The 24,414-nt window shown below is 43.9% G+C and overlaps 1 protein-coding gene across 3 annotated transcripts in view; it reads left to right on the forward strand.

The window, feature by feature from the left end:
* Positions 1–24,414, forward strand: part of LOC137372616 (netrin-G1-like) — a 726,973-nt gene that overhangs the window by 360,482 nt on the left and 342,077 nt on the right. For all 3 annotated transcript variants that reach the window (XM_068036556.1, XM_068036557.1, XM_068036558.1), the window contains one exon: positions 2,697–3,216. In XM_068036556.1, the coding sequence (XP_067892657.1) occupies positions 2,974–3,216 (243 nt within the window). In that variant the 5' untranslated portion in view covers positions 2,697–2,973. The remainder of the gene's footprint in view (positions 1–2,696; positions 3,217–24,414) is intronic.

The raw sequence follows: 24,414 nt of genomic DNA on the forward strand, positions 1-24,414 counted from the left end.
AGGCGGTGAGTGTGTGTTTTGGATTTATTGGAGAAGGCGAGTGTGCGTTTGGGGTTTATTGGAGACGGTGAGTGTGTGTTTGGGGTTTATTGGAGACGGTGAGTGTGTGTTTGGGGTTTATTGGAGGCGGTGAGTGTGTTTTGGGGGTTTATTGGAGACGGCGAGTGTGTGTTTGGGGTTTATTGGAGATGGTGAGTGTGTGTTTGGGGTTTATTGGAGACGGCGAGTGTGTGTTTGGGGTTTATTGGAGACGGCGAGTGTGTGTTTGGGGTTTATTGGAGATGGTGAGTGTGTGTTTGGGGTTTATTGGAGACGGTGAGTGTGTGTTTGGGGTTTATTGGAGACGGTGAGTGTGTGTTTGGTGTTTATTGGAGGCGGTGAGTGTGTTTTGGGGGTTTATTGGAGACGGCGAGTGTGTGTTTGGGGTTTCTTGGAGATGGTGAGTGTGTGTTTGGGGTTTATTGGAGATGGTGAGTGTGTGTTTGGGGTTTATTGGAGACGGTGAGTGTGTGTTTGCAGTTTATTGGAGACGGTGAGTGTGTGTTTGGGATTTATTGGAGAAGGCGAGTGTGCGTTTGGGGTTTATTGGAGACGGTGAGTGTGTGTTTGGGGTTTATTGGAGACGGTGAGTGTGTGTTTGCAGTTTATTGGAGACGGTGAGTGTGTGTTTGGGATTTATTGGAGAAGGCGAGTGTGTGTTTGGGGTTTATTGGAGACGATGAGTGTGTGTTTGGGGTTTATTGGAGACGGTGAGTGTGTGTTTGGGGTTTATTGGAGGCGGTGAGTGTGTTTTGGGGGTTTATTGGAGACGGCGAGTGTGTGTTTGGTGTTTATTGGAGACGGTGAGTGTGTGTTTGGGGTTTATTGGAGACGGCGAGTGTGTGTTTGGGGTTTAATGAAAATGGTGAGTGTGTGTTTGGGGTTTATTGGAGACGGTGAGTGTGTGTTTGGGGTTTCTTGGAGACGGTGAGTGTGTGTTTTGGGGTTTATTGGAGGCGGCGAGTGTGTGTTTGGGGTTTATTGGAGACGGTGAGTGTGTGTTTTGGGGTTTATTGGAGGCGGTGAGTGTGTGTTTGGGGTTTATTGGAGGCGGTGAGTGTGTTTTGGGGGTTTATTGGAGACGGTGAGTGTGTGTTTGGGGTTTATTGGAGGCGGTGAGTATGTGTTTGGGGTTTATTGGAGACGGTGAGTGTGTGTTTGGGGTTTATTGGAGACGGCGAGTGTGTGTTTGGGGTTTATTGGAGGCGGTGAGTGTGTGTTTGGGGTTTATTGGAGACGGTGAGTGTGTGTTTGCAGTTTATTGGAGACGGTGAGTGTGTGTTTGGGGTTTATTGGAGACGGTGAGTGTGTGTTTGGGATTTATTGGAGACAGCGAGTGTGTTTTTGGGGTTTATTGGAGACGGTGAGTGTGTGTTTGGGATTTATTGGAGAAGGCGAGTGTGTGTTTGGGGTTTATTGGAGACGGTGAGTGTGTGTTTGGGGTTTATTGGAGAAGGCGAGTGTGCGTTTGGGGTTTATTGGAGACGGTGAGTGTGTGTTTGGGATTTATTGGAGAAGGTGAGTGTGCGTTTGGGGTTTATTGGAGACGGCGAGTGTGTGTTTGGGGTTTATTGGAGGCGGTGAGTGTGTTTTGGGGGTTTATTGGAGATGGCGAATGTGTGTTTGGGGTTTATTGGAGGCGGTGAGTGTGTTTTGGGGTTTATTGAAAATGGTGAGTGTGTGTTTGGGGTTTATTGGAGACGGCGAGTGTGTGTTTGGGGTTTATTGGAGACGGTGAGTGTGTGTTTGGGGTTTATTGGAGACGGCGAGTGTGTGTTTGGGGTTTATTGAAAATGGTGAGTGTGTGTTTGCAGTTTATTGGAGACGGTGAGTGTGTTTGGGATTTATTGGAGACAGCGAGTGTGTGTTTGGGGTTTATTGGAGGCGGTGAGTGTGTTTGGGATTTATTGGAGACAGCGAGTGTGTGTTTGGGGTTTATTGGAGGCGGTGAGTGTGTTTGGGATTTATTGGAGTCAGCGAGTGTGTGTTTGGGGTTTATTGGAGGCGGTGAGTGTGTGTTTAGGGTTTATTGGAGACGGTGAGTGTGTGTTTGGGGTTTATTGGAGGCGGTGAGTGTGTGTTTAGGGTTTATTGGAGACGGTGAGTGTGTGTTTGGGGTTTGAGAGTGAGTTTGAGCTCCAGGATGTGAGTGTGGATTGTGACGCTTGTTCTGACGGGGAACAGCATTACGTGGGAGAATGTGAGACATTTGGAGACTATTTCTTCTCTCATTGTAGCAGTTTATAAAATCCCGTAGTATTTATCACAGAAAATAGGTTATAAATATCCTGATATTCGTCTTTATATCAGTGACAACACAGAGTAACATCATGTGTTGTCAAATAGACAGCGGGCGTGGTCACCAAACCCTGAATTTGTGTTTAAAGGGGAGACAAATTTATATAAAATGAGAATAACTTTGCTTTAGCTGTGTGTGCTGCTGCTGTGTTTGTGGTGAGATGATGGAGGAAGGACAGTCGTTTTTGTCTCATTTGGGATTTTAACCTGTGCTATTTATTCACCGTCTCTGAGCTGCTGTGATTCACAATTATTTCTGTGTAATGCTGCAGTTAATGGGGGAAGAGACTGAGGGTGGGGCCGAAGGTCAGGAGCAGCACCTATTCCGAAAGTCATAGATTTTATTTCTCTCCTTCCAGGGAACTGATGCCAGTCGGAAGAGATGATTGATGGGAAACAAACTTTGGTCAGGACACAGTCATCCCATTGGCTCCCACTACTGACTAATCAGCCAATCAGAACATTCGTTTGATGCAGAAAACAGCCGGGAAAACATCTGGAATCCGAACCCCCGGAACATCTGCGTTCATTGAGAACCTCCCTCTCTGAGCTGGCTCCAGTCGGAGTGGAGACCCCCTGAATCACCCCCAAGTGGGGCAAGATCTTCCCTCTCTAAACGGAGATCCAGTCGGAGTGATGCTTCTGCCCAGTTTGTTGTCCCTTCTGGCCCTTTGGGCGACCCTGTGTCTCGCTGCCCCCCACTTCCCGTCCTGGGGTCACTACGACTTGTGTAAGACTCAGGTTCACTGGGACCAGGGGGTGAGTTGGGATTACATGGCCTGTCAGCCTGAGGCTGCCCTGCTCACCAGATTCCTGAAGATCAGGTTGGATCCCCCCAACAGTACGTGTGGAGAGACCCCCGAGATGTATTGCTCGCTGGTGAGTAGAAGCCTTTCTGAACCAGCCTCTGTTGTATGTGTCGCACTGTGAATTGATGCTCAATGAACAGCCTTCATCAAAGTGAATTCCTTCCAAACTCCCACATTGGTTTTATTAGCAGAGGCACAGAGTACAAAAACAAGGAAGTTATTGCTAAACCTTTATAAATCACTGGTTCAGCCCCCGCTGGAGGATTGTGTCCAGTTCTGGGCACCATACTTTAGGAAGGATGTTAAAGCCTTGGAGAGGGTGCGGAGGAGATTTACTGGAATGGTCCCAGGGATGAGGGACTTCAGTTATGTAGAGAAGCTGGGATTGTTCTCCTTAGAGCAGAGAAGGTTAAGAGGAGATTTAATAGAGGTGTTCAAAATCATGAAGGGTTTTGATAAAGTAAATCAGGAGAAACTGTTTCCAGTGACAGGAGGGTCAGTAACCAGAGGACACAGATTGAAGGTAATTGGTAAAAGAACCAGAGGGGGAGATGAGGAGAATTTCTTTCACACAGTGAGTTGTTGTGATCTGGAATGCGCTGCCTGAAAGGGCGGTGGAAGCAGATTCAATAATAACTTTCAAAAGGGAATTGGATAAATACTTGAAAAGGAAAAATAGCAGGGCTATGGGGAAAGAGCAGGGGAGTGGGACTAATTGGATACCAGCACAGGCATTAGGAGCTGAATGGCCTCCTTCTCTGCTGTACGATTCTGTGTGGTCTTTATACAACTTGCTTGGGCAAACAGCAAATATCAGAGTCCAAAACAGAGGAGAGTTTGGAGTCTGGTTATTCTCCTTTCTGGGTTATTAACTTGGTGGAGTTTTTTAATTCATTCTCGAATTGTGGGCAATACTGAAAAGGCTGACATTTATTGCCCATCACTAGTTGCCCCTTAAGAAGATGGTGATGAGCCGTCTGCTTGAATGGAAGCGAATGTTAAGAAAGGTGAGGTGAGAGTTACTGCCCTTGACATCAAGGCAGCATTTGACCGAGTATGGCATCAAGGAGCCCGAGCAAAACTGGAGTCAATGGGAATCAGGGGGATTCCCTGGTTGGAGTCATACCGAGCACAAAGGAAGATGGCTGCGGTTGTTGGAGGTCAATCATCTCAGCTCCAGGACATCACTACAGGAGTTCCTCAGGGTTGTGTCCTCGACCAACCATTTTCAGCTGCTTCATCAATGACCTTCCTTCAATCATAAGGTCAGAAGTGGGGATGTTCAATGATGATACTGAAGCAGTCCGTGTCCATATACAGAAAGACCTGGACAATTATCAGGCTTGGGCTGATAAGTGGCAAGTAACATTCGCGCCACACAAGTGCAAGGCAATGACCATCTCAAACAAGAGAGAATCTAACCATCTCCCCCTGGCATTTAATGGCATTACCTTCGCTGAATCCCCCACCATCAAACATCCAGGCATTACTATTGACCAGAAACTGAACTGGAGTAGTCATATAAATACGTGGCTACAAGAGCAGGTCAGAGGCTAGGAATCCTGTGACGAGTAACTCACCTCCTGACTCCCCAAAGCCTGTCCACCATCTACAAGGCACAAGTCAGGAGTGTGATGGAATATTCTCCACTTGCCTGGATGGGTGCAGCTCCAACAACACTCGAGAAGCTCGACATCATCCAGGACAAAGCAGCCCGCTTGATTGGCACCCCATCCACAAACATTCACTCCCTCCACCACCGACGCACAGTGGCAGCAGTGTGTACCATCTACAAGACACACTGCAGCAACGCACCAAGGCTCCTTAGACAGCACCTTCTAAACCCACGATCACTACCAACTAGAAGGACAAGGGCAGCAAATGGTTTGGAACACCACCACCTGCAAGTTCCCCTCCAAGTCACACACCATCTTGACTTGGAACTATATCACCGTTCCTTCACTGTCGCTGCGTCAAAATCCTGGAACTCCCTTCCTAACAGCACTGTGGGTGTACCTACCCCACATGGACTGCAGCGGTTCAAGAAGGCAGCTCACCACCACCTTCTCAAGGGCAATTAGGGATGGGCAATAAATGCTGGCCTGGCCAGTGATGCTCACATCCTATGAAAGAATAAAAAAAGTGAGGAAAAGCTCACTCAGAAAGGTAGGTTTTAAGAAGAATCTTAAAGGAGGAGAGAGCTGGAGAGGTTTAAGGAGGGAATTCCAGAGTTTTGGGCCCAAACAGCTGAAGGCACAGCCTCCAATGGTGGAGCGATTAAAATTGGGGATGCTCAAGAGGCTAGAATCGGAGGAGAGCAGAGATCTGAGTGTTGAGGGGCTGGAGGAGGTTACAAACAAAGGGAGGGGTAAGGCCCTGGAGGGATTTGATAACAAGGATGAAAATTTTAAAATCGAGGCATTATTGAACTGGGAGCCAGTGGACACAGGGGCTAAGAGTGAATGGAATTCGGTGCGTTAGGATATGGGCATCAGGATTTTGGATCAAATGGAGGATTCGAGGATGGGAGGCCAGTTGTCGTGTGTTAGAATAGTAGAGTCTGGAGGTTGTAAGGCATGGATTCGGGTTTCAGAAGTAGATGAGGTGAGGCAGGGACATTGGGTAGTGTTATGGAGCTGGAAGTATGCAGTCCTGCTGACAGAGAAGATGTGGCATCGAAATAACACTCTGATAAGTTGCATTGAATGAATCTGTGGGGAGGTGCAACACTGCTGGCCTGAGCAGGTAGGTCAGGACATAGAAAACACAAAACTGGCGTTATTTGTAAAATTAGACACTGCAGTAGATGTGAAGAGGAAAGTTGACTGTTTATAAACATCCCCTGGAGCCACTGACTATGTACCTGAACCCTGTCCAGTATCACCATTGCGGAATATGTCCAATTGTGTTTCTGACCCTGTTCAATATCTCCATTGGGGAATATGTCCAATTGTGTTTCTGACCCTGTCCAGTATCTCCATTGGGGAATATGTCCAATTGTGTTTCTGACCCTGTTCAATATCTCCATTGGGGAATATATCCAATTGTGTTTCTGACCCTGTTCAATATCTCCATTGGGAAATATGTCCAATTGTGTTTCTGACCCTGTCCAGTATCTCCATTGGGGAATATGTCCAATTGTGTTTCTGACCCTGTTCAATATCTCCAGTGGGGAATATGTCCAATTGTGTTTCTGACCCTGTTCAATATCTCCATTGGGGAATATGTCCAATTGTGTTTCTGACCCTGTCCAGTATCTCCATTAGGGAATATGTCCAATTGTGTTTCTGACCCTGTTCAATATCTCAATTGGGGAATATGTCCAATTGTGTTTCTGACCCAGTTCAATATCTCCATTGGGGAATATATCCAATTGTGTTTCTGACCCTGTCCAGTATCTCCATTGGGGAATATGTCCAATTGTGTTTCTGACCCTGTTCAACATCTCCATTGGGGAATATATCCAATTGTGTTTCTGACCCCGTTCAATATCTCCATTGGGGAATATATCCAATTGTGTTTCTGACCCTGTCCAGTATCTCCATTGGGGAATATGTCCAATTGTGTTTCTGACCCTGTTCAATATCTCCATTGGGGAATATATCCAATTGTGTTTCTGACCCTGTTCAATATCTCAATTGGGGAATATGTCCAATTGTGTTTCTGACCCTGTCCAGTATCTCCATTGGGGAATATGTCCAATTGTGTTTCTGACCATGTTCAATATCTCCATTGGGGAATATATCCAATTGTGTTTCTGACCCTGTTCAATATCTCCAGTGGGGAATATGTCCAATTGTGTTTCTGACCCTGTCCAGTATCTCCATTGGGGAATATGTCCAATTGTGTTTCTGACCCTGTCCAGTATCTCCATTGGGGAATATGTCCAATGTGTTTCTGACCCTGTTCATTATCTCCATTGGGGAATATATCCAATTGTGTTTCTGACCCTGTTCAATATCTCCATTGGAGAATATGTCCAATTGTGTTTCTGACCCTGACCAGTATCACCATTGCGGAATATATCCAATTGTGTTTCTGACCCTGTTCAATATCTCCATTGGGGAATATGTCCAATTGTGTTTCTGACCCTGTTCAATATCTCCATTGGGGTTTATGTCCAATTGTGTTTCTGACCCTGTCCAGTATCTCCATTGGGGAATATGTCCAATTGTGTTTCTGACCCTGTCCAGTATCTCCATTGGGGAATATGTCCAATTGTGTTTCTGACCCAGTTCAATATCTCCATTGGGGAATATGTCCAATTGTGTTTCTGACCCTGTTCAATATCTCCATTGGCGAATATGTCCAATTGTGTTTCTGACCCTGTCCAGTATCTCCATTGGGGAATATGTCCAATTGTGTTTCTGACCCTGTTCAATATCTCCATTGGGGAATATGTCCAATTGTGTTTCTGACCCTGTCCAGTATCTCCATTGGCGAATATGTCCAATTGTGTTTCTGACCCTGTCCAGTATCTCCATTGGGGAATATGTCCAATTGTGTTTCTGACCCTGTTCAATATCTCCATTGGGGAATATGTCCAATTGTGTTTCTGACCCTGTCCAGTATCTCCATTGGGGAATATGTCCAATTGTGTTTCTGACCCTGTCCAGTATCTCCATTGGGGAATATGTCCAATTGTGTTTCTGACCCTGTTCAATATCTTCATTGGGGAAGATATCCAATTGTGTTTCTGACCCTGTTCAATATCTCCATTCGGGAATATGTCCAATTGTGTTTCTGACCCTGTCCAGTATCTCCATTGGGGAATATATCCAATTGTGTTTCTGACCCTGTTCAATATCTCCATTGGGGAATATGTCCAATTGTGTTTCTGACCCTGTTCAATATCTCCATTGGGGAATATGTCCAATTGTGTTTCTGACCCTGTCCAATATCACCATTGGGGAATATGTCCAATTGTGTTTCTGACCCTGTTCAATATCTCCATTGGGGTTGATGTCCAATTGTGTTTCTGGCCCCGTCCAATATCTCCATTGGGGAATATGTCCAATTGTGTTTCTGACCCTGTCCAGAATCTCCTTTGGGGTTTATGTCCAATTGTGTTTCTGACCCTGTTCAATATCTTCATTGGGCAATATATCCAATTGTGTTTCTGACCCTGTCCAGTATCTCCATTCGGGAATATGTCCAATTGTGTTTCTGACCCTGCTCAGTATCTCCATTGGGGAATATATCCAATTGTGTTTCTGACCCTTTCCAGTATCTCCATTGGGGTTTATGTCCAATTGTGTTTCTGACCCTGGTTAATATCTCCATTGGGGAATATGTCCAATTGATTTCCTCACCCTGTTCAATATCTCCATTGGGGAATATGTCCAATTGTGTTTCTGACCCTGTTCAATATCTCCATTGAGGAATATATCCAATTGTGTTTCTGACCCTGTCCAATATCTCCATTGCGGTTTATGTCCAATTGTGTTTCTGACCCTGTTCAATATCTCCATTTGGGAATATGTCCATTTGTGTTTCTGACCCTGTCCAATATCTCCGTTGGGTTTAGGTCCAATTGTGTTTCTGACCCTGTCCAATATCTCCATTGGGGTTTATGTCCAATTGTGTTTCTGACCCTGTTCAATATTTCCATTGGGGAATATGTCCAATTGTGTTTCTGGCCGCGTCCAATATCTCCATTGGGGAATATGTCCAATTGTGTTTCTGACCCCGTCCAATATCTCCATTGGGGAATATGTCCAATTGTGTTTCTGACCCTGTCCAGTATCTCCTTTGGGATTTATGTCCAATTGTGTTTCTGACCCTGTTCAATATCTCCATTGGGGAATATATCCAATTGTGTTTCTGACCCTGTTCAATATCTCCATTGGGGAATATGTCCAATTGTGTTCCTGGCCCTGTCCAATATCTCCATTGGGGAATATATCCAATTGTGTTTATGACGCTGTCCAGTATCTCCATTGGGGAAAATATCCAATTGTGTTTCTGACCCTGTCCAATATCACCAGTGCGGAAAATATCCAATTGTGTTTCTGACCCTGTTCAACATCTCCATTGGAGAATATATCCAATTGTGTTTCTGACCCTGTCCAATATCTCCATTTGGGAATATTTCCATTTGTGTTTCTGACCCTGTCCAATATCTCCATTGGGGAATATGTCCAATTGTGTTTCAGACCCTGTTCAATATCTCCATTTGGGAATATGTCCATTTGTGTTTCTGACCCTGTCCAATATCTCCATTGGGGTTTATGTCCAATTGTGTTTCTGACCCTGTTCAATATCTCCATTTGGGAATATTTCCATTTGTGTTTCTGACCCTGTCCAATATCTCCATTGGGGTTTATGTCCAATTGTGTTTCTGACCCTGTCCAATATCACCATTGCGGAATATGTCCAATTGTGTTTCTGACCCTGTTCAACATCTCCATTGGGGAATATATCCAATTGTGTTTCTGACCCTGTCCAGTATCTCCATTGGGGTTTATGTCCAATTGTGTTTCTGACCCTGTCCAATATCTCCATTGGGGAATATGTCCAATCGTGTTTCTGACCCTGTTCAATATCTCCATTGGGGAATATGTCCAATTGTGTTTCTGACCCTGTTCAATATCTTCATTGGGCAATATATCCAATTGTGTTTCTGACCCTGTCCAGTATCTCCATTCGGGAATATGTCCAATTGTGTTTCTGACCCTGCTCAGTATCTCCATTGGGGAATATATCCAATTGTGTTTCTGACCCTTTCCAGTATCTCCATTGGGGTTTATGTCCAATTGTGTTTCTGACCCTGTTTAATATCTCCATTGGGGAATATGTCCAATTGTTTTCCTCACCCTGTTCAATATCTCCATTGGGGAATATGTCCAATTGTGTTTCTGACCCTGTTCAATATCTCCATTGGGGAATATATCCAATTGTGTTTCTGACCCTGTCCAATATCTCCATTGCGGTTTATGTCCAATTGTGTTTCTGACCCTGTTCAATATCTCCATTTGGGAATATGTCCATTTGTGTTTCTGACCCTGTCCAATATCTCCGTTGGGGTTTATGTCCAATTGTGTTTCTGACCCTGTTTAATATTTCCATTGGGGAATATGTCCAATTGTGTTTCTGACGCTGTCCAGTATCTCCATTGGGGAATATGTCCAATTGTGTTTCTGGCGGCGTCCAATATCTCCATTGGGGAATATGTCCAATTGTGTTTCTGACGCTGTCCAGTATCTCCATTGGGGCATATATCCATTTGTGTTTCTGACCCTGTCCAGTATCTCCATTGGGGAATTTGTCCAATTGTGTTTCTGACCCTGTCCAGTATCTCCATTGGGGAATATGTCAAATTGTGCTTCTGACCCCGTCCAATTTCTCCATTGGAGTTTATGTCCAATTGTGTTTCTGACCCAGTCCAGTCTCTCCATTGGGGAATATGTCCAATTGTGTTTCTGACCCTGTCCAATATCTCCATTGGGGTTTATGTCCAAATGTGTTTCTGTCCCTGTCCAATATCTCCATTGGGGAATATGTCCAAGTGTGTTTCTGACCCTGTTCAATATCTCCAGTGGGGAATATGTCCAATTGTGTTTCTGACCCTGTCCAGTATCTCCATTGGGGAATATGTCCAATTGTGTTTATGACCCTGTCCACTATCTCCATTGGGGAAGATATCCAATTGTGTTTCTGACCCTGTCCAGTATCCCCATTGGGGGTTATGTCCAATTGTGTTTCTGACCCTGTCCTATATCTCCATTTGGGAATATGTCCATTTGTGTTTCTGACCCTGTCCAATATCTCCATTGGGGTTTATGTCCAATTGTGTTTCTGACCCTGTTCAATATCTCCATTTGGGACTATGTCCATTTGTGTTTCTGACCCTGTTCAATATCTCCATTGGGGAATATGTCCAAATGTGTTTCTGTCCCTGTCCAATATCTCCATTGGGGAATATGTCCAAGTGTGTTTCTGACCCTGTTCAATATCTCCAGTGGGGAATATGTCCAATTGTGTTTCTGACCCTGTCCAGTATCTCCATTGGGGAATATGTCCAATTGTGTTTCTGACCCTGTCCAGTATCTCCATTGGGGTTTATGTCCAATTGTGTTTCTGACCCTGTCCAGTATCTCCATTGGGGAATATGTCCAATTGTGTTTCTGACCCTGTCCAGTATCTCCATTGGGGAATATGTCCAATTGTGTTTCTGACCCTGTCCAGTATCTCCATTGGGGAATATGTCCAATAGTGTTTCTGACCCTGTTCAATATCTCCATTGGGGAATATGTCCAATTGTGTTTCTGACCCTGTTCAATATCTTCATTGGGCAATATATCCAATTGTGTTTCTGACCCTGTCCAGTATCTCCATTCGGGAATATGTCCAATAGTTTTTCTGACCCTGTTCAATATCTTCATTGGGCAATATATCCAATTGTGTTTCTGACCCTGTCCAGTATCTCCATTCGGGAATATGTCCAATTGTGTTTCTGACCCTGCTCAGTATCTCCATTGGGGAATATATCCAATTGTGTTTCTGACCCTTTCCAGTATCTCCATTGGGGTTTATGTCCAATTGTGTTTCTGACCCTGTTTAATATCTCCATTGGGGAATATGTCCAATTGTTTTCCTCACCCTGTTCAATATCTCCATTGGGGAATATGTCCAATTGTGTTTCTGACCCTGTTCAATATCTCCATTTGGGAATATGTCCATTTGTGTTTCTGACCCTGTCCAATATCTCCATTGGGGTTTATGTCCAATTGTGTTTCTGACCCTGTTCAATATCTCCATTTGGGAATATTTCCATTTGTGTTTCTGACCCTGTCCAATATCTCCATTGGGGTTTATGTCCAATTGTGTTTCTGACCCTGTCCAATATCACCATTGCGGAATATGTCCAATTGTGTTTCTGACCCTGTTCAACATCTCCATTGGGGAATATATCCAATTGTGTTTCTGACCCTGTCCAGTATCTCCATTGGGGTTTATGTCCAATTGTGTTTCTGACCCTGTCCAATATCTCCATTGGGGAATATGTCCAATCGTGTTTCTGACCCTGTTCAATATCTCCATTGGGGAATATGTCCAATTGTGTTTCTGACCCTGTTCAATATCTTCATTGGGCAATATATCCAATTGTGTTTCTGACCCTGTCCAGTATCTCCATTCGGGAATATGTCCAATTGTGTTTCTGACCCTGCTCAGTATCTCCATTGGGGAATATATCCAATTGTGTTTCTGACCCTTTCCAGTATCTCCATTGGGGTTTATGTCCAATTGTGTTTCTGACCCTGTTTAATATCTCCATTGGGGAATATGTCCAATTGTTTTCCTCACCCTGTTCAATATCTCCATTGGGGAATATGTCCAATTGTGTTTCTGACCCTGTTCAATATCTCCATTGGGGAATATATCCAATTGTGTTTCTGACCCTGTTCAATATCTCCATTTGGGAATATGTCCATTTGTGTTTCTGACCCTGTCCAATATCTCCGTTGGGGTTTAGGTCCAATTGTGTTTCTGACCCTGTCCAATATCTCCATTGGGGTTTATGTCCAATTGTGTTTCTGACCCTGTTTAATATTTCCATTGGGGAATATGTCCAATTGTGTTTCTGGCCGCGTCCAATATCTCCATTGGGGAATATGTCCAATTGTGTTTCTGACGATGTCCAGTATCTCCATTGGGGCATATATCCATTTGTGTTTCTGACCCTGTCCAGTATCTCCATTGGGGAATTTGTCCAATTGTGTTTCTGACCCTGTCCAGTATCTCCATTGGGGAATATGTCAAATTGTGCTTCTGACCCCGTCCAATTTCTCCATTGGAGTTTATGTCCAATTGTGTTTCTGACCCAGTCCAGTCTCTCCATTGGGGAATATGTCCAATTGTGTTTCTGACCCTGTCCAATATCTCCATTGGGGTTTATGTCCAAATGTGTTTCTGTCCCTGTCCAATATCTCCATTGGGGAATATGTCCAAGTGTGTTTCTGACCCTGTTCAATATCTCCAGTGGGGAATATGTCCAATTGTGTTTCTGACCCTGTCCAGTATCTCCATTGGGGAATATGTCCAATTGTGTTTATGACCCTGTCCACTATCTCCATTGGGGAAGATATCCAATTGTGTTTCTGACCCTGTCCAGTATCCCCATTGGGGGTTATGTCCAATTGTGTTTCTGACCCTGTCCTATATCTCCATTTGGGAATATGTCCATTTATGTTTCTGACCCTGTCCAATATCTCCATTGGGGTTTATGTCCAATTGTGTTTCTGACCCTGTTCAATATCTCCATTTGGGACTATGTCCATTTGTGTTTCTGACCCTGTTCAATATCTCCATTGGGGAATATGTCCAAATGTGTTTCTGTCCCTGTCCAATATCTCCATTGGGGAATATGTCCAAGTGTGTTTCTGACCCTGTTCAATATCTCCAGTGGGGAATATGTCCAATTGTGTTTCTGACCCTGTCCAGTATCTCCATTGGGGAATATGTCCAATTGTGTTTCTGACCCTGTCCAGTATCTCCATTGGGGTTTATGTCCAATTGTGTTTCTGACCCTGTCCAATATCTCCATTGGGGAATATGTCCAATAGTGTTTCTGACCCTGTTCAATATCTCCATTGGGGAATATGTCCAATTGTGTTTCTGACCCTGTTCAATATCTTCATTGGGCAATATATCCAATTGTGTTTCTGACCCTGTCCAGTATCTCCATTCAGGAATATGTCCAATAGTTTTTCTGACCCTGCTCAGTATCCCCATTGGGGAATATATCCAATTGTGTTTCTGACCCTTTCCAGTATCTCCATTGGGGTTTATGTCCAATTGTGTTTCTGACCCTGTTTAATATCTCCATTGGGGAATATGTCCAATTGTTTTCCTCACCCTGTTCAATATCTCCATTGGGGAATATGTCCAATTGTGTTTCTGACCCTGTTCAATATCTCCATTGGGGAATATATCCAATTGTGTTTCTGACCCTGTCCAATATCTCCATTGCGGTTTATGTCCAATTGTGTTTCTGACCCTGTTCAATATCTCCATTTGGGAATATGTCCATTTGTGTTTCTGACCCTGTCCAATATCTCCGTTGGGGTTTAGGTCCAATTGTGTTTCTGACCCTGTCCAATATCTCCATTGGGGTTTATGTCCAATTATGTTTCTGACCCTGTTCAATATTTCCATTGGGGAATATGTCCAATTGTGTTTCTGGCCGCGTCCAATATCTCCATTGGGGAATATGTCCAATTGTGTTTCTGACGCTGTCCAGTATCTCCATTGGGGCATATATCCATTTGTGTTTCTGACCCTGTCCAGTATCTCCATTGGGGAATATGTCCAATTGTGTTTCTGACCCTGTCCAGTATCTCCATTGGGGAATATGTCAAATTGTGCTTCTGACCCTGTCCAATTTCTCCATTGGAGTTTATGTCCAATTGTGTTTCTGACCCAGTCCAGTCTCTCCATTGGGGAATATGTCCAATTGTGTTTCTGACCCTGTCCAATATCTCCATTGGGGTTTATGTCCAAATGTGTTTCTGTCCCTGTCCAATATCTCCATTGGGGAATATGTCCAAGTGTGTTTCTGACCCTGTTCAATATCTCCAGTGGGGAATATGTCCAATTGTGTTTCTGACCCTGTCCAGTATCTCCATTGGGGAATATGTCCAATTGTGTTTCTGACCCTGTCCACTATCTCCATTGGGGAAGATATCCAATTGTGTTTCTGACCCTGTCCAGTATCCCCATTGGGGGCTATGTCCAATTGTGTTTCTGACCCTGTTCAATATCTCCATTGGGGAATATATCCAATTGTGTTTCTGACCCTGTCCAATATCTCCATTGCGGTTTATGTCCAATTGTGTTTCTGACCCTGTTCAATATCTCCATTTGGGAATATGTCCATTTGTGTTTCTGACCCTGTCCAATATCTCCGTTGGGGTTTCTGTCCAATTGTGTTTCTGACCCTGTCCAATATCTCCATTGGGGTGTTTGTCCAATTGTGTTTCTGACACTGTTCAATATTTCCATTGGGGAATATGTCCAATTGTGTTTCTGGCCGCGTCCAATATCTCCATTGGGGAATATGTCCAATTGTGTTTCTGACCCTGTCCAAAATCACCATTGGGGAATATACCCAATTGTGTTTCTGACCCTGTCCAATATCTCCGTTGGGGTTTCTGTCCAATTGTGTTTCTGACGCTGTCCAGTATCTCCATTGGGGCATATATCCATTTGTGTTTCTGACCCTGTTCAATATCTCCAGTGGGGAGTATGTCCAATTGTGTTTCTGACCCCGTCCAGTATCTCCATTGGGGAATATGTCCAATTGTGTTTCTGACCCTGTCCAGTATCTCCATTGGGGGTTATGTCCAATTGTGTTCCTGGCCCTGTCCAATATCACCACTGGGGAATATGTCCAATTGTGTTTCTGACCCTGCCCAGTATATCCATTGGGGAATATGTCCAATTGTGTTTCTGGCCCCGTCCAATATCTCCATTGGGGAATATATCCAATTGTGTTTCTGACCCTGTCCAGTATCTCCATTGGGGAATATGTCCAATTGTGTTCCTGACCCTGTCCAGTATCTCCTTTGGGGAATATGTCCAACTGTGTTTCTGACCCTGTCCAGTGTCTCCATTGGGGAATGTATCCAATTGTGTTTCTGACCCTGTCCAATATCACCATTGGGGAATATGTCCAATTGTGTTTCTGACCCTGTCCAGTATCTCCATTGGGGAATATGTCCAATTGTGTTTCCGGCTCCGTCTAATATCTCCATTGAGGAATATATCCAATTGTGTTCCTGGCCCTGTCCAATATCTCCATTGGGGAAAATATCCAATTGTGTTTCTGAACCTGTCCAGTATCTCCATTGGGGAATATGTCCAATTGTGTTTCTGACCCTGTCAAATATCACCATTGCGGAATATGTCCAATTGTGTTTCAGACCCTGTTCAATATCTCCATTTGGGAATATGTCCATTTGTGTTTCCGACCCTGTCCAATATCTCCATTGGGGTTTATGTCCAATTGTGTTTCTGACCCTGTTCAATATCTCCATTTGGGAATATGTCCATTTGTGTTTCTGACCCTGTCCAATATCTCCATTGGGGTTTATGTCCAATTGTGTTTCTGACCCTGTCCAATATCTCCATTCGGGTTTATGACCAATTGTGTTTCTGACCCTGTTCAATATCTCCATTGGGGTTTATGTCCAATTGTGTTTCTGACGCTGTCCAGTATCTCCATTGGGGAATATATCCAATTGTCATTCTGACCCTGTTCAACATCTCCATTGGGGAATATGTCCAATTGTGTTTCTGACCCTGTTCAATATCTCCATTTGGGAATATGTTCATTTGTGTTTCTGACCCTGTCCAATATCTCCATTGGGGTTTATGTCCAAATGTGTTTCTGTCCCTGTCCAATATCTCCATTGGGGAATATGTCCAAGTGTGTTTCTGACCCTGTTCAATATCTCCAGTGGGGAATATGTCCAATTGTGTTTCTGACCCTGTCCAGTATCTCCATTGGGGAATATGTCCAATTGTGTTTATGACCCTGTCCACTATCTCCATTGGGGAAGATATCCAATTGTGTTTCTGACCCTGTCCAGTATCCCCATTGGGGGTTATGTCCAATTGTGTTTCTGACCCTGTCCTATATCTCCATTTGGGAATATGTCCATTTGTGTTTCTGACCCTGTCCAATATCTCCATTGGGGTTTATGTCCAATTGTGTTTCTGACCCTGTTCAATATCTCCATTTGGGACTATGTCCATTTGTGTTTCTGACCCTGTTCAATATCTCCATTGGGGAATATGTCCAAATGTGTTTCTGTCCCTGTCCAATATCTCCATTGGGGAATATGTCCAAGTGTGTTTCTGACCCTGTTCAATATCTCCAGTGGGGAATATGTCCAATTGTGTTTCTGACCCTGTCCAGTATCTCCATTGGGGTTTATGTCCAATTGTGTTTCTGACCCTGTCCAATATCTCCATTGGGGAATATGTCCAATAGTGTTTCTGACCCTGTTCAATATCTCCATTGGGGAATATGTCCAATTGTGTTTCTGACCCTGTTCAATATCTTCATTGGGCAATATATCCAATTGTGTTTCTGACCCTGTCCAGTATCTCCATTCGGGAATATGTCCAATTGTTTTTCTGACCCTGCTCAGTATCCCCATTGGGGAATATATCCAATTGTGTTTCTGACCCTTTCCAGTATCTCCATTGGGGTTTATGTCCAATTGTGTTTCTGACCCTGTTTAATATCTCCATTGGGGAATATGTCCAATTGTTTTCCTCACCCTGTTCAATATCTCCATTGGGGAATATGTCCAATTGTGTTTCTGACCCTGTTCAATATCTCCATTTGGGAATATGTTCATTTGTGTTTCTGACCCTGTCCAATATCTCCATTGGGGTTTATGTCCAATTGTGTTTCTGTCCCTGTCCAATATCTCCATTGCGGTTTATGTCCAATTGTGTTTCTGACGCTGTTCAATATCTCCATTTGGGAATATGTCCATTTGTGTTTCTGACCCTGTCCAATATCTCCATTGGGGTTTATGTCCAATTGTGTTTCTGACCCTGTCCAGTATCTCCATTGGGGTTTATGTCCAATTGTGTTTCTGACCCTGTTCAATATTTCCATTGGGGAATATGTCCAATTGTGTTTCTGGCCGCGTCCAATATCTCCATTGGGGAATATGTCCAATTGTGTTTCTGACCCTGTCCAAAATCACCATTGGGGAATATACACAATTGTGTTTCTGACGCTGTCCAGTCTCTCCATTGGGGCATATATCCATTCGTGTTTCTGACCCTGTTCAATATCTCCAGTGGGGAATATGTCCAATTGTGTTTCTGACCCTGTCCAGTATCTCCATTGGGGAAACTGTCCAATTGTGTTTCTGACCCTGTCCACTATCTCCATTGGGGAAGATATCCAATTGTGTTTCTGACCCTGTCCAGTATCTCCATTGGGGGTTATGTCCAATTGTGTTTCTGACCCTGTCCAATATCACCACTGGGGAATATGTCCAATTGTGTTTCTGACCCTGCCCAGTATATCCATTGGGGAAGATGTCCAATTGTGTTTCTGGCCCCGTCCAATATCTCCATTGGGGAATATATCCAATTGTGTTTCTGACCCTGTCCAGTATCTCCATTGGGGAATATGTCCAATTGTGTTCCTGACCCTGTCCAGTATCTCCTTTGGGGAATATGCCCAATTGTGTTTCTGACCCTGTCCAGTATCTCCATTGGGGAATGTATCCAATTGTGTTTCTGACCCTGTCCAATATCACCATTGGGGAATATGTCCAATTGTGTTTCTGACCCTGTCCAGTATCTCCATTGGGGAATGTATCCAATTGTGTTTCCGGCTCCGTCTAATATCTCCATTGAGGAATATATCCAATTGTGTTCCTGGCCCTGTCCAATATCTCCATTGGGGAAAATATCCAATTGTGTTTCTGACCCTGTCCAGTATCTCCATTGGGGAATATGTCCAATTTTGTTTCTGACCCTGTCCAATCTCTCCATTGGGGTTTATGTCCAATTGTGTTTCTGACCCTGTTCAATATCTCCATTTGGCAATATGTCCATTTGTGTTTCTGACCCTGTCCATTATCTCCATTGGGTTTTATGTCCAATTGTGTTTCTGACCCTGTCCAATATCTCCATTCGGGTTTATGTCCAATTGCGTTTCTGACCCTGTTCAATATCTCCATTGGGGAATATATCCAATTGTGTTTCTGACCCTGTCCAATATCTCCATTGCGGTTTATGTCCAATTGTGTTTCTGACCCTGTTCAATATCTCCATTTGGGAATATGTCCAATTGTGTTTCTGACCCTGTCCAATATCTCCGTTGGGGTTAATGTCCAATTGTGTTTCTGACCCTGTCCAATATCTCCATTGGGGTTTATGGCCAATTGTGTTTCTGACCCTGTTCAATATTTCCATTGGGGAATATGTCCAATTGTGTTTCTGTCCGCGTCCAATATCTCCATTGGGGAATATGTCCAATTGTGTTTCTGACACTGTCCAGTATCTCCATTGGGGCATATATCCATTTGTGTTTCTGACCCTGTCCAGTATCTCCATTGGGGAATATGTCCAATTGTGTTTCTGACCCTGTCCAGTATCTCCATTGGGGAATATGTCCAATTGTGCTTCTGACCCTGTCCAATTTCTCCATTGGGGTTTATGTCCAATTGTGTTTCTGACCCTGTCCAGTATCTCCATTGGGGAATATGTCCAGTTGTGTTTCTGACCCTGTCCAATATCTCCATTGGGGTTTATGTCCAAATGTGTTTCTGACCCTGTCCAATATCTCCATTGGGGAATATGTCCAAGTGTGTTTCTGACCCTGTACAATCTCTCCAGTGGGGAATATGTCCAATTGTGTTTCTGACCCTTTCCAATATCTCCATTGGGGGTTATGTCCAATTGTGTTTCTGACCCTGTCCAATATCACCACTGGGGAATATGTCCAATTGTGTTTCTGACCCTACCCAGTATATCCATTGGGGAATATGTCCAATTGTGTTTCTGGCCCCGTCCAATATCTCCATTGGGGAATATAACCAATTGTGTTTCTGACCTTGTCCAGTATCTCCATTGGAGAATATGTCCAATTGTGTTTCTGGCCCCGTCCAATATCTCCATTGGGGAATATGTCCAATTGTGTTTCTGACCCTGTCCAGTATCTGCATTGGGGAAATTGTCCAATTGTGTTTCTGACCCTGTCCAATATCACAATTGGGGAATATGTCCAATTGTGTTTCTGACCCTGTCCATTATCTCCATTGGGGCATATGTCCAATTGTGTTTCTGACCCAGTCCAGTATCTCCATTGGGGTTTATGTCCAATTGTGTTTCTGACCCTGTTCAATATCTCCATTGGGGAATATGTCCAATTGTGTTTGTGACCCTGTTCACTATCTCCACTGCGGAATATGTCCAATTGTGTTCCTGACCCAGTCCGGTATCTCCATTGGGGTTTACGTCCAATTGTGTTTCTGACCCTGTCCAGTATCTCCATTGGGGAATATGTCCAATTGTGTTTCTGACCCCGTCCAGTATCACCATTGGGGAATACGTCCAATTGTGTTTCTGACCCTGTCCAATATGACCATTGGGGAATATGTCCAATTGTGATTCTGACCCTGTCCAGTATCTCCATTGGGGAATATGTCCAACTGTGTTTCTGACCCTTTCCAGTATCTACATTGGTGTTTATGTCCTATTCTGTTTCTGACCCTGTCCAATATCTCCATTGGGGAATATGTCCAATTGTGTTTCCGGCTCCGTCCAATATCTCCATTGAGGAATATATCCAATTGTCATTCTGACCCTGTTCAACATCTCCATTGGGGAATATGTCCAATTGTGTTTCTGACCCTGTTCAATATCTCCATTTGGGAATATGTTCATTTGTGTTTCTGACCCTGTCCAATATCTCCATTGGGGTTTATGTCCAATTGTGTTTCTGTCCCTGTCCAATATCTCCATTGCGGTTTATGTCCAATTGTGTTTCTGACGCTGTTCAATATCTCCATTTGGGAATATGTCCATTTGTGTTTCTGACCCTGTCCAATATCTCCATTGGGGTTTATGTCCAATTGTGTTTCTGACCCTGTCCAGTATCTCCATTGGGTTTTATGTCCAATTGTGTTTCTGACCCTGTTCAATATTTCCATTGGGGAATATGTCCAATTGTGTTTCTGGCCGCGTCCAATATCTCCATTGGGGAATATGTCCAATTGTGTTTCAGACCCTGTCCAAAATCACCATTGGGGAATATAAACAATTGTGTTTCTGACGCTGTCCAGTCTCTCCATTGGGGCATATATCCATTCGTGTTTCTGACCCTGTTCAATATCTCCAGTGGGGAATATGTCCAATTGTGTTTCTGACCCTGGCCAGTATCTCCATTGGGGAATATGTCCAATTGTGTTTCTGACCCTGTCCACGATCTCCATTGGGGAAGATATCCAATTGTGTTTCTGACCCTGTCCAGTATCTCCATTGGGGGTTATGTCCAATTGTGTTTCTGACCCTGTCCAATATCACCACTGGGGAATATGTCCAATTGTGTTTCTGACCCTGCCCAGTATATCCATTGGGGAAGATGTCCAATTGTGTTTCTGGCCCCGTCCAATATCTCCATTGGGGAATATATCCAATTGTGTTTCTGACCCTGTCCAGTATCTCCATTGGGGAATATGTCCAATTGTGTTCCTGACCCTGTCCAGTATCTCCTTTGGGGAATATGCCCAATTGTGTTTCTGACCCTGTCCAGTATCTCCATTGGGGAATGTATCCAATTGTGTTTCTGACCCTGTCCAATATCACCATTGGGGAATATGTCCAATTGTGTTTCTGACCCTGTCCAGTATCTCCATTGGGGAATGTATCCAATTGTGTTTCCGGCTTCGTCTAATATCTCCATTGAGGAATATATCCAATTGTGTTCCTGGCCCTGTCCAATATCTCCATTGGGGAAAATATCCAATTGTGTTTCTGACCCTGTCCAGTATCTCCATTGGGGAATATGTCCAATTTTGTTTCTGACCCTGTCCAATCTCTCCATTGGGGTTTATGTCCAATTGTGTTTCTGACCCTGTTCAATATCTCCATTTGGCAATATGTCCATTTGTGTTTCTGACCCTGTCCATTATCTCCATTGGGGAATATGTCCAACTGTGTTTCTGACCCTTTCCAGTATCTACATTGGTGTTTATGTCCTATTCTGTTTCTGACCCTGTCCAATATCTCCATTGGGGAATATGTCCAATTGTGTTTCCGGCTCCGTCCAATATCTCCATTGAGGAATATATCCAATTGTGTTCCAGGCCCTGTCCAACATCTCCATTGGGGAATGTATCCAATTGTGTTTCTGACCCTGTTCAATATCTCCTTTGGGGAACATATCCAATTGTGTTTCTGACCCTTTCCAGTCTCTCCATTGGGGAATATGTCCAATTGTGTTTCTGACCCTGTCCAATATCTCCATTGGGGAATATATCCATTTATGTTTCTGACCCTGTCCTGTATCTCCATTGGGGGTTATGTCCAATTGTGTTTCTGACCCTGTCCAATATCTCCATTGGGGAATATGTCCAATTGTGTTTCTGACCCTGTCCAAAATCACCATTGGGGAATACACCCAATTGTGTTTCTGACGCTGTCCAGTCTCTCCATTGGGGCATATATCCATTCGTGTTTCTGACCCTGTTCAATATCTCCAGTGGGGAATATGTCCAATTGTGTTTCTGACCCTGTCCAGTATCTCCATTGGGGAATATGTCCAATTGTGTTTCTGACCCTGTCCACTATCTCCATTGGGGAAGATATCCAATTGTGTTTCTGACCCTGTCCAGTATCTCCATTGGGGGTTATGTCCAATTGTGTTTCTGACCCTGTCCAATATCACCACTGGGGAATATGTCCAATTGTGTTTCTGACCCTGCCCAGTATATCCATTGGGGAATATGTCCAATTGTGTTTTTGGCCCCGTCCAATATCTCCATTGGGGAATATATCCAATTGTGTTTCTGACCCTGTCCAGTATCTCCATTGGGGAATATGTCCAATTGTGTTCCTGACCCTGTCCAGTATCTCCTTTGGGGAATAGGCCCAATTGTGTTTCTGACCCTGTCCAGTATCTCCATTGGGGAATGTATCCAATTGTGTTTCTGACCCTGTCCAATATCACCATTGGGGAATATGTCCAATTGTGTTTCTGACCCTGTCCAGTATCTCCATTGGGGAATGTATCCAATTGTGTTTCCGGCTCCGTCTAATATCTCCACTGAGGAATATATCCAATTGTGTTCCTGGCCCTGTCCAATATCTCCATTGGGGAAAATATCCAATTGTGTTTCTGACCCTGTCCAGTATCTCCATTGGGGAATATGTCCAATTGTGTTTCTGACCCTGTCCAATCTCTCCATTGGGGTTTATGTCCAATTGTGTTTCTTACCCTGTTCAATATCTCCATTTGGGAATATGTCCATTTGTGTTTCTGACCCTGTCCATTATCTCCATTGGGGTTTATGTCCAATTGTGTTTCTGACCCTGTCCAATATCTCCATTCGGGTTTATGACCAATTGTGTTTCTGACCCTGTTCAATATCTCCATTGGGGAAAATATCCAATTGTGTTTCTGACCCTGTCCAGTATCTCCATTGGGGAATATGTCCAATTGTGTTTCTGACCCTGTTCAATATCTCCATTGGGGAATATGTCCAATTGTGTTTCTGACCCTGTCCAATATCACCATTGGGGAATATGTCCAATTGTGTTTCTGACCCTGTTCAACATCTCCATTGGGGAATATATCCAATTGTGTTTCTGACCCTGTCCAGTATCTCCATTGGGGAATATGTCCAATTGTGTTTCTGGCCCCGTCCAATATCTCCATTGGGGAATATGTCCAATTGTGTTTCTGACCCTGTCCAGTATCTGCATTGGGGTTTATGTCCAATTGTGTTTCTGACCCTGTCCAGTAGCTCCATTGGGGAATATGTCCAATTGTTTTTCTGACCCTGTTCAATATCTCCATTGGGGAATATTTCCAATTGTGTTTCTGACCCTGTTCAATAGCTTCATTGGGGAATATATCCAATTGTGTTTCTGACCCTGTCCAGTATCTCCATTGGGGAATATGTCCAATTGTGTTTCTGACCCTGTTCAATATCTCCATTGGGGAATATGTCCAATTGTTTATCTGACCCTGTTCAATATCTCCATTTGGGAATATGTCCAATTGTGTTTCTGACCCTGTCCAATATCTCCGTTGGTGTTTATGTCTAATTGTGTTTCTGACCCTGTCCAATATCTCCATTGGGGTTTATGGCCAATTGTGTTTCTGACCCTGTTCAATATTTCCATTGGGGAATATGTCCAATTGTGTTTCTGTCCGCGTCCAATATCTCCAGTGGGGAATATGTCCAATTGTGTTTCTGACACTGTCCAGTATCTCCATTGGGGCATATATCCATTTGTGTTTCTGACCCTGTCCAGTATCTCCATTGGGGAATATGTCCAATTGTGTTTCTGACCCTGTCCAGTATCTCCATTGGGGAATATGTCCAATTGTGCTTCTGACCCTGTCCAATTTCTCCATTGGGGTTTATGTCCAATTGTGTTTCTGACCCTGTCCAGTATCTCCATTGGGGAATATGTCCAATTGTGTTTCTGACCCTGTCCAATATCTCCATTGGGGTTTATGTCCAAATGTGTTTCTGACCCTGTCCAATATCTCCATTGGGGA

This window comes from Heterodontus francisci, chromosome 8, assembly GCF_036365525.1.
Source record: "Heterodontus francisci isolate sHetFra1 chromosome 8, sHetFra1.hap1, whole genome shotgun sequence".
Taxonomy (NCBI): Eukaryota; Metazoa; Chordata; class Chondrichthyes; order Heterodontiformes; family Heterodontidae; genus Heterodontus; species Heterodontus francisci.